The 14,264-nt window shown below is 45.0% G+C and overlaps 1 protein-coding gene across 1 annotated transcript in view; it reads right to left on the bottom strand.

The window, feature by feature from the left end:
• NECAB2 (N-terminal EF-hand calcium binding protein 2) overlaps positions 1 to 14,264 on the bottom strand; it is a 154,388-nt gene that overhangs the window by 89,051 nt on the left and 51,073 nt on the right. Inside the window, exon 3 of the mRNA XM_038740814.1 lies at positions 8,273 to 8,381. Within this exon, the coding sequence (XP_038596742.1) occupies positions 8,273 to 8,381 (109 nt within the window). The remainder of the gene's footprint in view (positions 1 to 8,272; positions 8,382 to 14,264) is intronic.

Raw genomic sequence — 14,264 nt, 5'->3', positions numbered from 1 at the left:
GCAGGTGGCAGAGCCAAGATTAGAACCCAGGTCCTCTGAGCCAGGTCTCCCAGGCCTGTGCGCTTTCCACTAGGCCATGTTGATTTCCACCCTGCTTCTTGTGGGCAGGGATTGCATTTACCCATTCCATTGTAATGTACTTTCCCAAGCATGTAGTACAGTGCTCTGCACACAGTAAGAAGTCAATCAATGCCACTGATTGATCAGTTGACAAGTTCCACACCAAAGAAGAAGAAACTAAGTGACAGTGAGGTTGGAAGAGATATTCTGCCATGGAATAAAAACTGGCTCGAAGAAAACCAAGAGGAGGAAATATCTGGCTATTTTTCTGGAAGGAGGAATGGAAATTGTGGGGGTGAGTCCAGACTTTAGTGTTTAGGTCCAGTTTTGTTTAAGTCTTCATAAATGATTTGGAAGAAGGATTGTACAAATAAAGCCTCCAGGTTTGCAAGTAGCCCTAAATTGTTCTGTGTGGTGTAATGCCATGCAATTGGGGATAAGCTGCAGGAAGATCTCATAAAGCTGAGTGAATGGGTTTTAAAATGACAGACGGGCTTCAGTGTGAGCAAGTGCAAGGTGATGCCCCTAAGGGGAAAGTAATCCATGTTACATGAGCTAGAACTTCGTGGAATTGGAATCTGTCATGACTCAGGATAGAGAGCTCGAAGTCCTTGTTGACTGTTCTTTTTAATCATCGGTCCAGAAGGCAGCATAGCCTAATGGGAAAATCACAGGACCGGGAACCAAATGACCTTAGTACTTAGGCCTAGCTCCGCTCTTTGCCTTGAGCCACTCACTTGACCTCCCTGGGTCTCAGTTTCCTCATCTGTATATTGGGGTTTAAATACTTCTTCTCCCACCCTCAGACTATTATCCCCATGTGGGACAGGGTCTGTGTCCTACCTGATTATCGTGTATCTACTCCAGCACTTAGTACAGGGCTTGGCACATAGAAAGCACTTAACAAATACCATCATCTGTCAAAAAGTCCAACCAAATACTGGGCACTGACAATCAGAAAGGGGAGAAAAAACAAAGCAAAGGGACGTTTTTGCTATTCCACTTTATGGCCACATTTCAAATACTGGTTGCCATGTCTTTAGAAGAATACAATATAGCTTGAGAAGATACAGCTGAGATGATTAGGGAGATGGAGAAGTTTCAATATGAGGAGGTTGTACTGAAAAGATTAGGATTCTAATCAGGAAAGATCAAGGCTCAGGGGGATCATGATAGAATCAATCAAACAATCAATCAGTGATATTTTTGAGCACTTACTGTGTGCAGAGCACTGTACTAAGGGCTTGGGAGAATAAAATATAGCAGAGTCGGGTGACATGCTCCCTGCCGAGAAGTCCTTCTACATTGTAAGCCCCTCTAGACTGTAAGTTAATTATGGGCATGGAGCGTGTCTGCTAATTCTCTTGTATTGTGCTCTCCCAAACACTTAGAAAAGTGCTCTGCACATAGTAAGTGCTCAATAAATACCATTGATTGAAGGAGCTTGCGGTCTAGAGGGGAAGACGGGCAGGGGAGATAAAAGAAGTGAGAGTTTCAGGAGGGAGTTAAAGGTATGGAGGCAATGAGCATGGGCGTCATTGAGGGAGGAGAAGGAGAGGTGCTGAGCAGAGGAGAGGGCAGAGTTATTGCAGGTGAGGACAAATTTGAAGTGGCCAAGGTGGGCCTGATGCCTAGATTTCCACAAGAGCGCAGCAGCAGAAGAAGTAGTATATTGTGAAGGTGCTAAAGGGCTGTTTACCCTTTTCTAACCTTTCTTCTAGACAGTAAGCTCCTTTTGGGTAGTGATTGTGTCTACCAGCTCTACTGTATTTTCCCAAGTGCTCAGGACAGTGCCCTGCACAGTAATTACTCAATAAATGCTACTGATTGATTTCTAGGGTGGGGCTTTCATGTGGAGATAACCAATCAGCGCAAGGCGAAGGAAGAGGTTGGCACAGGGGAGAAAGCAGGATCTGACTAGTTGGCCGAAGTCATGGGGAAAGGCAAGCCCACTTTTCAGACTTGGGCTCTGGAGATAATACTACTACTAACAACAACAGCAACAGCTATAATAATAATAATAATATTTGTTAAGTGCTTACTATGTACCAAGCATTGTCCTAAACACTGGGGTAGATATAAGATAATTGGGCCAAACAGTCCTCATGGGGCTCAACAGTGTAGGGGGGAAATGAGGGTGGCTTAGTGGCCTAGAATACAGGCCTAGGAGTCAGAAGGACCTGGATTCTAATACTGGCTCCACCACTTGTCTGCTGTGTGATCTTGGGCAAGTCACTTCACTTCTTTATGCTTCAGTTCTCTCATTTGTAAAATGGGGATTAAGAATGTGAGCCCCCTGTGGAACAGGGAATGTGTCCAACCTGATTTGCTGCTGAAGCCTAATAACCACCATTACCGGCCAAACTCGCAACAGGAAGGCTTAAGGATGGCTTCAGGAGAAGACAATAGGTCAATTTGGTGACCACTCGACACAAAAAGGGAGCATTTCTGAATTCAGAAAAATCTCCAGTCCTGTTGAGAGACCCAGAGATTGGACAAACAAGAGGAACATGGAGATTTCTGAAAATGGTCTGGAAAGTCCCAGAAAAGCAGCAGATTATGGAGAGCTAAATGCACACCAAACTTGAGAAAAATACAGTGAACTGGCATGGAAAAGGCCTTTCCCAACTAAGCCCTAATTTCCCCTACTCCTTCTCCTTGCCCTTGCTAATGGATTTGCACCCTTTATTCACCCCACCTTAAGCAGTGTGGCTCCATGGAAAGAGCCGGGGCTTTGGAGTCAGAGGTCATGGGTTCAAATCCTGGCTCTGCCAATTGTCAGCTGTGTGACTTTGGGCAAGTCACTTCACTTCTTTGTGTCTCAGTTACCTCATCTGTAAAATGGGGATTAAGACTGTGAGCCCCCCGTGGGACAACCTGATCACCTTGTAACCTCCCCAGAGCTTAGAACAGTGGTTTGCACATAGTAAGCGCTTAATAAATTCCATTATTATTATTATTATCTACAACTTAAGTATTTATATTAATGTCTGTCTTTCCCGCTAGACTGCAAGCTCTTTGTGGGCAGGGAACATGTTTACCAACTCTATTGTATTGTACTCTCCCAAGTGCTTAGTACAGTGCTCTGTACACAGTAAGTGCTCAATAAATACGACTGATTGATCATGAAGCAGCACTATGGACCCTTTCACTGCTATATTTCTCCTAGATCAGTGATAAAGAGCTCCAGCTGTGATGCCTACAGTGAAGGTGGTACATATCCCCCACCCTTGGGCAGTGCTGCTGGTGGGGAAATAGCTGGAGGGAATTAAAACAAAAAACCCACCAAACTAACCAGTTTTAATATTTAGGCCTGAAAAGTCTTGTTTTGCCTAGATATGAAACCAGGACAGAAATATGAACTAGAAGAAGAAAGCAATAATAAAAGAGTTGGAGTTATTTGGAAAGGAACCTACAAGGTTAAGAAAATGTACTTGGGAAATAAACAGAAGAAATACTCAAAACTGAAGCAGAAGTTCTCCATAATGTGGAATAAAAGGTATGAGAAAGTGGAAACTTTTTTAAAATGCTGGATTTGACCCATTTCCTATGTCAATTATTCCAGGTTAAACATGGGGTGCTGGAGGAGGAAGAGAAAGTGGGATCCAAGTAGTTTTGCTGAAGCACTGGGGAGACACCAGGCAGAAGAAATGAAAACTGATTGGAAAGGTTGTGTGTTTGGGATATGTTGGAAATGGTACCACTATCCTGTAATTGCAGTGTTCTGAGGGATGATTCAATAACTTCCATGAAATAATTTTTAGTTCTGCAGTTACTCTGCTTTCAAATAATTAAAGCAACCAAATCTTAAAGGGACCCAATAAGGAAACCCAACTGAGGAATGAGCTGGAAAGCTGAGGCATCACACAAGACACAAAAGCCCCAGCCAGCTTTGAGACTAAAGTGAGCTCTTTTAAAAATGCAATTCATTTGTTTGAATTTCAATAGCTTTAAGAAACAAAAATAATATAAAGGGCCCACATTTCCCCATGCAATTATAAAAATGACAATTAAAACACCAATTCCATCTGAGATTACAGCAGGATGCCTATGAAAAAGATCAGAGTAAGTGCTCATACGTGAACATTCCAGGTGAAATGATACTCATTTGACACAAATGCTAGCAGCGAACAGAAGGAAGAGGTGAGGATGAAAAAGTCAGTATTAATAGGTCCCTGGAGAAGGAGAACAAGGAGCAGCTAACGTCCAATGCCATGACACCACAATGCTGTCAGGTCACCGTTGTAAAGAGCTCGGAATTCCCTGGATGAGGTAGCTTGTATCCCTTATCATGCAAACACCTTCTATCTGTTCTCTGGGTCTCTACCTGAGCATAGACTTATTGAGAGAATGTTGAAACCTAGGAGACTGACTCCTGATCATATCCACTAGTAATAATAGTATCTACTAAGCACCCCCCTGGATAAAATGCACTGTACTAAACACTTGGGAAAGATCAAATGGAGAAGTGACACATTGCCTGCCCACAAGGAGCTCACACTCTAATGTGGGAGAAAGGCATAAAAATATTTACAAATAGAGTAGCCAAAATAAATTATTGAATGTATTGGACATACCAAAGTTCTGGGGGTGGGTATAAGTGTTAGTGATAAATGATGGATTTTTATTATTTAAGGTGCTGGGAATGAATTAGGAAAGGGTTGTTGAGGTGGGATTTGAATGTGGGGATAACGGTGGTCTATTGGGTCGGGGTCAATGGAGTTTCAAACCAGGGAACAACCTGAACAAGGTGATGGAGGCAGGAGAGTTGAACTCAAGGTACAGTTAGAAGGATAGCTCAGGAAAAACAAAGATAATAATAATAATAATAATAATAATAATAATAAAAATGTAACAATAATAATAATGATAATAATAATTGTGGTATTTGTTAAGTACTTACTATGTACCAAACACTGTACTAAGTGCTGGGGTAGATACAAGACAATCAGGTCCCACATGAGGCTGACAGTCTAAGGAAGAGTGTAAACAGGTACTGAATCCCCATTTTGTAGATGATGGAACTGAGGCATAGGGAAGTTAAGTGACTTGCTCAAGGTCACTCAGTTTACAAGTGGAAGAGCTGGGATTAGAACCAGGTTCTCTAACTCCCAGGCCCAGGCCTAGCCACTAGGCTATGCTGCTTCCCTAAGATAAATATATATATACATATTTATTATATATATATATATATACATATATATATATATATGTTCTTACATTGTGCTGTGTGGTCAGTAGGTAACTCCAATCATCCCCAGTTTCACAAATGGCCTACAAGCAGCATGGCCTAGTAGAAGCAGCATGGTCGAGTGGCAAGAGCACAGGCTTGGGAGTCTGCTGTGTGACCTTAGGCAAGTCACTTAACTTCTCTATGCCTCAGTTACCTCTTCTGTAAAATGGGGATTAAGACTGTGAGACCCACGTGGGTCAATCTGATTACCTTGTAACTACCTCAATGTATACAATAGTGCTTAGCACATGGTGAGCACTTAAATACCATTATTATTATTATTAAATAGATAAAGGGTGGTATAGTGAGTCTAAGGTCTGTTCCTAAGTTGCACACTGATGACAGAGCGAGGATTGGAATCTGGAGTTCAGTTCTCAGTCTAGTCCTTCACACTCAATCAGCAGCTTCTGCTGCAGCTTCAGCTTGGAACTCCTGTTTATATTCCACAGTGGCCCAGGGAATGTAGTAGAGCCAGGGGATTGAATTCAGAACCAACTGTCTGCTTCTGAGCCCAGATCTCGGCCAAGGAAAGTTTCAGTCAACAAAAAGGAAAAAGTGAGATGAAAGTGGGGAGAGCTAGGAACCGGGGAAAGAGAGAGAGACACCATGAGCAGATATAAAGCCAAGATAAAGTTATCATTAAATATCTGTGAAATTGTCCTGCTGGTGGCGCCAGGCTGTAATATTAATCTGATTTCTGGGCAGACTCCTGGGAAATTCCGGCAACAGCAGGGGTCTTGTATAGGACATTGAATGTAGGAGCAGCTGATAAACAAAGCTTGAGCAACCAGCTGAGCATCTGGGCCCACTGGCAATTTTAAGTGGAATGTGAAAATTTACCAGTTCCCAGTAGTACTCTGGCAGAGTCAATTGGCCTCTCACATATTCAGTTAGAGGAGAATATTTCCGCCACCAATTGTGTGGCTGGACCACACCTAAGCCGACTCATCTCCAGATGAGAATCTCTGCTGCCTAAAGAAATCTCTCCTGTCTCTCAGAGAAAGAGATTTCACAACATTCCTCCCTCACACTTATCAGATTTTGATCACCTCCAGGATCAGGAATATCTGCCCATAGATACACTCTGACCATTTCCCCCTCTTTGTTTTTGTGTTCAACCAGAACAGACCCATATATCATTCATTGCCCTGTGGGGCAAGGGGAATAGACATCCTGCATTAGGCAGGATGGTCATGTTTTGGGCAGGGATCACTCTTACGGTACTCTTCCAAGCACTTATTTCAGTGCCCTCAGTAGGCCCTCAATATATATTATTGACTGACCCAATAATGTCCTATTTTTGGCCTGGGTGACAATTTATCAATTTGAACTTCTATTTTACAAGGAGTCTTTGCATTTCTGAGCTTATTTTTGTCCTCACAATATCCTTGGGAGGTAACGAAAGGCGAGTATTATCCCTATTTTATAGTTAAAGAAACTGAGGCACAGAGCAATTAAGGTACTTGCCTGAGATCACACAGTAGGTCAGTGGCCAAATTTGGATGAAAACAGAGGCCCTTTGACTCCTAGACCGAAGCTCCTTTCACTAGACCACACCATCTCCCAGAATAGAATCCCTCAGCTATGGCAAGGGTGGAAGTTACAGTGTGGCAGCAGGGTGGAGGACTGGAAAAGAGGCTACCCAGTCTTCCCTCCATTTTTGTATTTGGCATCAGCTATTGCCCCTGTTGTCACCACCACTGTCACACTAGAATCATCCATAAATGTTCTCAGTTTAGTGAGTGGTGGGGTGGCAGAAGCAGAAACGACTTTACTTCTTCCCCTCTTCACTGTTCTCTGCCATCACCTCTGCTTCTACTCTGGTGGTAGACATGGGGCTGGCTTTAGTAGCCACTGGAGGTGGAGAAGGCAGTGGAGGACTGGGGCGATGATAGTGGTTCAGTGAGCCAACCCCACCCAATTCCCATTTCTTTTTCCCAACTCTCATTACCTTCAACTCCCCTCTCTCCTCTGCTTAGGGTCAGAGAATGTAACTCATGCACTTGTTGGACTTTTCCAAGTTCTCAGTAAAGTGCATTGCATCTAGTGGGTGCTCAATAAATACCATTACTACTACTTTTCTTCTCCCACCACTGCAACTTGGGCTGGGTGAGTCCTTGGTTTCAGATCCCTCTCGACTCAGTGATTTCCTGGGGTACCTGCCCCCTTCTCTCCTGAGCAGAGATTCAGAGGATGCCACCTGGGCTCCCTCCTTTTTTCCAATGATATTTAAGTGCTTACTGTGTGCAGAGTACTGTACTAAGCACTTGGGAAAGAACGATACAATACAGCATTGAATTGTATTGTAATAACTCTGACTCCCATTCAATCTGACCATTCAGCTGGGGCTCAGAGTTGCTTCTCCTTGTAGAGCCCAATCTTCTCCTTGTCCAGAGTTCAGATTCATGATCTCCCTTTCAGCTAGGGTTGGATTCTCCTTTTGTGCTCAGCTTTTCTTATTTCACTCTTAGCCAGGGCTAGTGGAACTGTCACCTCTGTGACTCTCTTAACTAGTTTTGCAGCATTATGAGACCAACTGTGGCTCCTTGCTGTGCTTCCTCTCAATAAGGCCCAGGCTCCATTTTACCACATGATGTAAAAGGACAAGTCTGAGGGAGGGAAAGAAACTAGGGAGGTGGGCAGGGGTTTACCAAAAGGAAGAGAGGCCTCACTGGCTTTTTCTGGCACCCTGACAATGACACCCGTCCTAGCCCCTTTGTTGGAAGTGGGACAGACAGGAGCAAAATTCCTGACTCTGAAACCTCAGGATTTAGGCAAAGGGGTTAGGGAACCACTAGAGCAGGCTCATCACCCCAACTTCCCAAGAAGGCATCTGGGGGAACTCTTGGCATGGGGAAAAAGGGTAAAATTGAAATGGAGCTGACCAGTATCCTAATAAGTGTGGGTTTCTTATGTTTATGCCAAATTTTAGAACTTTATCAAAGGGCAGGGGAATCAGAGGCCGATGGCCTAGCTTACTTAGTGTTGTCGGAATCAATGGTGTGGAAGAGTTTCTCAAGTTCTTCCTCATTAAGAACTCCATCGGCAAAGAACAGCTGGAATTCCTCCAAGGACAGCTTCCCATCATCTGCAAAGGAACAGGACAATGAGTATTAAGGGGGCTGGAAAGCAACTGACCCAAGAAAATGCAGCTACATCCCACTCTGATAATCTCTGGTATCTGAGCAGAGGGAGGGCCTGGAAAATGGAAAGCTACATATATGCCCCAATCTTCATTTTAGCCAGTGGTTACAACCTCCTTTCTCTCCAGGGTTGTTACAAGAACCTCCAGTAGAGAGCAAAATTCACATTTCCATCATCTGCCCTGCATACCCATATGCTGGCCTGTGTTTCTGCCATGTTGACTGCCTTGTACACTCAGTATACCCATGTACACAGGGGCTACATTCTTGATGAACCCTCACATTAAGGAAAATTCACATTATAATACATGCCTGGCCCAGTGGAAAGAGCTTGGGCCAGGGAAGCAGATGACCTGAGTTCTAATCCCAGTTTTGCCAATTGCTTGTTGTGTGACCCTGAGCAAGTCACTTTTCTCTGTGTCTCAGTTTCCTCAACTTTAAAATGGGGATTATGTTCCTGTACTCCCTCCTACTTCAGCTGTGAGCCCCACGAGTGACAGGAAATGTGTCCAACCTGATTAACTTGTATCCACCCCAGTGTTTAGTACAGTGCTTGACACTTAGTAAGCACTTAACAATAAAAATAATAATGTCCCTGGATTTAGCTACATATAAATCTTTCTTCCAACATCACATCGTGTTGACTTGGTGGAAGTCTCAGCTGTGCACCTTAAGCTCCTTCTATTCAGAGGCCATCTGGGTTTCCAGCCTGCCCTTAAAGCAGCTCAGCTAGATCCTGGATACCTGAGTCAGTCTGGCATGGTGCACCCAGACCACTTGTGTCCTAGAGCAAAAGATCGCCCAGACTCCTGACAAGTGGGGTTGAGGAGACTGTCTCTTTTCCTCCTTCGGTTGCAGCAGGGAGGCTCAAGAAAAACCTTTCTGAAGGTAGTCAGCCTGCTCAGAGGGGGCCCACAGAAATGCAGAGCAGGACAGGGAGATGGAGGGGACAGAGTGGCTCTGAAGAAAAAGAAAATTCCGAGAAGATTGTTGAAGCGTTCATTGTACAAGGAGCATGTTGGGAAGGCTGTGGCTGCTGTGCCTAATAAACTCTGGCCAGCTCTGCCTGAGTGAAGGGAGTGTGAAAAAGACTCCTTCAACTGTAATGTTCTGCAGGTCTTATTGTGTTTATTGTTGCCCTTGTGCTCTTAGGTTTGTTTATCATTTCAATCTTGTGACCGCATGTGTCCTTCACCAATTTTCCAGCTCCCATTTAAGATTGTGAGCCTCGAGGGCCAGGACTGAGTAGTGTTCTTCTTTATTGTATTCTATTCCAGTGCTTAATACAATGCTTTTTTTAATGGTATTTGTTCAGTGCTTATTATGTGCCAGGCACTGAACTAAGCGCTGGAGAAGATACAAGCTAATCAGGTTGGACACAGTCCATATCCCACATAAGGCTCACAGTCTTAATCAGATGAGGTAACAGACACAGAGAAGTTAAGTGACTTGTCCAAGGTCATAAAGCAGACAAGCGGCAGAGCTGGGATTAGAACTCAGGCCATCTGACTCACAAGTCTAGCCACCTTTTTGAGTCTCCTTCCCATTTTGTGGTAATAATAATAATAATATTAGTTTTCTTTAAGTGCTCACTATGTGCCAAGCATTACTCTAAGCCCTGGGGTAGATACAAGATCATCAGGTCCCTTAAGGGGCTCACCATCTATAAGTAGGAGGGAAAACAGGTATTGAATCCCCGTTTTGCAGATGAGGGAACTGGGGCCAGAGAAGTGAAGTGACTTGCCTAATATCACACAGCTGGCAAGTGGCAGAGCCAGGATAAGAACCCATGTCCTCTGACTCCCAAGCCCATGCTCTTTCCACTAGACCATGCTTCTTCTCACTAGGACACTTCCCTTCTCAGTACACCTCTGAGTCAAGTTTTTCAGACAACCAGGGTGCTGCTGAGTGGGACTGCTGCCTCTTTAGCAAGCAAGAGAACAATCTGAGGACTTTCTACTCATACAGGAGACTTCTGAGTGCAGGTACAAGATGTCATTAGGAGAAGCCGTATAGCATAATGTATAAAGCACAGGCCCGGGAGTCAGAAGGTCATGGGTTTTAATCCCGGCTCCACCATTTGTCTACTTTATGACCTTGGTCAAGTCACTTCACTTCTCTGGGCCTCAGTTACCTCATCTGTAAAATGGAGTTTGAGACTGTGAGCCCCACATGGGACAGGGATGGTGTCCAAACTTATTTGTTTCTATCTACCCCAGTGCTTACTACAGTAAGCATTTAACAAATACCATTATTATTATTATTATTATTATTTGGACATGAACAGTTTTTGATTAGTGGCAATGGTTTGTAGTGAGCTCACAACCCACTCTTGCCCACTCTCCAGGAAGTCAACAGCGTTGCCTTGAGAGACTGTTGCTTAGTGGATGGATGTGGTCTGTGGACATAAAACAGTGTATTTCTGTGTGTCGTCCCAGCAGCAAGACCCTGCTGTGCCCCCAACTGGCCTGATTCCTCATTATAAAATGGGGTTTCTATACCTGGCTCTCCCTCCTACTTAGACTGTGAGTCTGATGTAGGAGAGGGACTGTGTCTGACCTGATTATGCTGGATTCACCCCAGTGCTTAGTATACTGTTTGGCATGTAGTAAGTGCTTAATGGATACCATAATTAGTATTATTATTAATAATAATATCTGTTCACTTACTCTGTACCCAACACTGCACCAAGTGCTGGGGTCAATGCAATATAAGTAGATTGGACACAGTCCCTTCCCACGTGGGGCTCACAACCCAAGAAGAGGGAGAATGGAAATTGAATCCCCATTTTACAGGGGATGAAACTGAGGCACAGAGAAGTTAAATAACTTGCCCATGGTCACACAGCAGGCAAGTGGTGGAGTTGGGATTAGAAACCAGGTCTTCTGACTCCTGGGTCCATGATCTTTCCATTAGGTGGGGGTACCACTTCCATATTGAAAAGTTGTTGAGTGGATGAGTGATATATGAGGGGTCCACTTTCCCAGAATAACTCACAACTCCATTAATCTCTTGATACCAATGTGGCCCCATCCCAAGGAGCCCAACCATCCATGAAGAGAGGGTAGTTTGTAGTCTGAGAAAACAGAAAATGTTTCCTCAAGTGGCACACAGCTGTCTTCAGTTTGGAAGCAGCATGATCAGGGGCATGACTAGAAAACATCCAACAGACAGGTTTATGAGAGACAGATAAGATGCGCAGGACCATGCTGGGAACAGAGTGAAAAGAAATAAAACAAACTCCCAAACAATCCTGACCAACAAACCCTTTATTAGCTTGGTACCATGGCTTTTGAAGTGAGAACTGCAGTGCTTGAACCACCTGGCCTATTCATTCATTCATTCGTATTTATTGAGCGCTTTCTGTGTGCAGAGCACTGTACTAAGCGCTTGGGAAGTACAAGTTGGCAACATATAGAGACGGTCCCTACACAACAACAGGCTCACAGTCTAGAAGGGGGAGACAGACAACAAAACAAAACATATTAACAAAATAAAATAAATAGAATAGTAAATATGTACAAATAAAATAGAGTAATAAATCTGTACAAAAATATATACAGGTGCTGTGGGGAGGGGAAGGAGGGAGGGTGGGGGGAGAGAAAAGAAGGGGCTCAGTCTGGGAAGGCCTTCTGGAGGAGGTGAGCTCTCAGTAGGGCTTTGAAGGGAGGAAGAGAGGTAGTTTGGCGGATGTGTGGAGGGAGGGCATTCCAGGCCAGGGGGAGGACGTGGCTGCGGGCCGATGATGGGACAGGCAAGAACGAGGCACAGTGAGGAGGTTAGCAGCAGAGGAGCGGAGGGTGAGGGCTGGGCTTTAGAAGGAAAGAACGGAGGTGAGGTAGGAGGGGGCGAGGTGATGGAGAGCCTTGAAGCCGAGAGTGAGGAGTTTTTGCCTGATGTGTAGGTTGACTGGTAGCCACTGGAAATTTTTGAGGAGGGGAATAACATGCTCACAGCGTTTCTGCACAGAGATGATCCGGGCAACAGCATGAAGTATGGACTGAAGTGGGGAGAGACGGGAGGATGGGAGATCAGAGAGGAGGCTGATGCAGTAATCCAGTCGGGATAGGATGAGAGATTGAACCAGCAGGGTAGCGGTTTGGATGGAGAGGAAAGGGCAGATCTTGGCGATGTTGCAGAGGTGAGACTGGCAAGTTTTGGTGATGGATTGGATGTGAGGGGTGAACGAGAGAGCAAAGTCAAGGATGACACCAAGGTTGCGGGCTTGTGAGACGGGAAGGATGGTAGTGCCATCTACAGTGATGGGAAAGTCAGGGAGAGGGCAGGGTTTGGGAGGGAAGATAAGGAGTTCAGTCCTGGACATATTGAGTTTTAGATGGCGGGCAGACATCCAGATGGAGATGTCTTGAAGGCAGGAGGAGACAGGAGCCTGAAGGGAGGGAGAGAGAGCAGGGGGCCGAGATGTAGATTTGGGTGTCATCAGCTTTATCAGGAAAAGGGGGTACGAAGAGAAATTGCAAGAGTCATGTTGCCGGAAATAACTAGCGCTTCAGTGGGTATTCCGGAAACCAGCCCTCTGCTAACAAATCCCGGACCTGGCAACCTCTGCCTGCTCTGCAGCCCTGGCGGATCATTATCAGAATGGCAGAAACCCAAACCACCTCTCCTGCAAGCCTGTTTGTGGTCTCAGCAAATGGAAAACAGATGGCCCGATTGATGCACACTGAACCTCCAGCTTTGATTGCTTTTCATAATAATCATTAATGAAAATATTTAGGAAGTTCTCAAAGAGCGGGGTGGGGGAAGTCTCCATTCTACTACCAGAGTATTGTGGCTAAAACACTACCAACATATTAAGACTCTCACAAGCTGGGAAGCAGCATGGCCCAGTGGATAGAGCATGGGCCCGGGAGTCAGAAGGACCTGGGTTCTACTCCCAGCTCTGCCACTTGCCTGCTGTGTGACCTTGGGCAAGTCACTTCGCTTCTCTGTGCCTCAGTTACCTCATCTGCAAAATGAGGATTAAGACTGTGAGCTCCATGTAGGACATGGACTGTGTCCAACCTGATTAGCTTTTATTGATCCCAGTGCTTAATACAGTGCTTCGTGCATAGTAAATGCTTAACAAATATAATTATAAAAAACAAAAACAAGTTTCTCTCTGAAATCCAGTTGTATTCTCTCCCAGACAGAAGCAGAAAATTATTCATGTTTGATGTAGGACATCTTCTCCTGGGCCTCAACCTCTCACTAGAGTCTTCTTTACCATTCAATGTTATTCAGCTATTGTTATGGAGAAGTTGGAGGGCATTCAGAAAAGAGCCACAAAGATACCAGATTGGCAAATAGGGCCTACAAGGAAATGTTACAAAATTGGGATGACGGTCTCTCTCTGGGCATGTTACTCCCCTCCTCAAAAATCTCCAGTGCCTGCCTGTCAACCTACGCATCAAGCAAAAACTCCCACTCTTGGCTTCAAGGCTGTCCATCACCTCGCCCCCTCCTACCTCAACCTCCCTTCTCTCCTTCTACAGCCCAGCCCACACCCTCTGCTCCTCTGCCACTAACCTCCTGACTGTACCTCATTCTCACGCTGTCCCGCTGTCAACCCCCGGCCCACGTCCTTCCCCTGGCCTGGAATGCCCTCCCTCCACACATCCGCCAAGCTAGCTCTCTTCCTCCCTTCAAAGTCCTACTGAGAGCTCACCTCCTCCAAGAGGCCTTCCAGACTGAACCCCCTTTTTCCTCTCCTCCTCCCCATCCCCCCCACCCTACCTCCTTCCCCTCCCCACAGCACCTGTATATATGTTTGTACAGATCTATTACTCTATTTATTTTACTAGTACACATTTACTATTCTATTTATT

The sequence above is a fragment of the Tachyglossus aculeatus genome, chromosome X1 (genome assembly GCF_015852505.1).
Source record: "Tachyglossus aculeatus isolate mTacAcu1 chromosome X1, mTacAcu1.pri, whole genome shotgun sequence".
Lineage (NCBI taxonomy): Eukaryota > Metazoa > Chordata > Mammalia > Monotremata > Tachyglossidae > Tachyglossus > Tachyglossus aculeatus.
The sequence above is the reverse complement of the archived record's forward strand: the minus strand, read 5'-3'. Positions and strand labels throughout refer to the sequence as shown.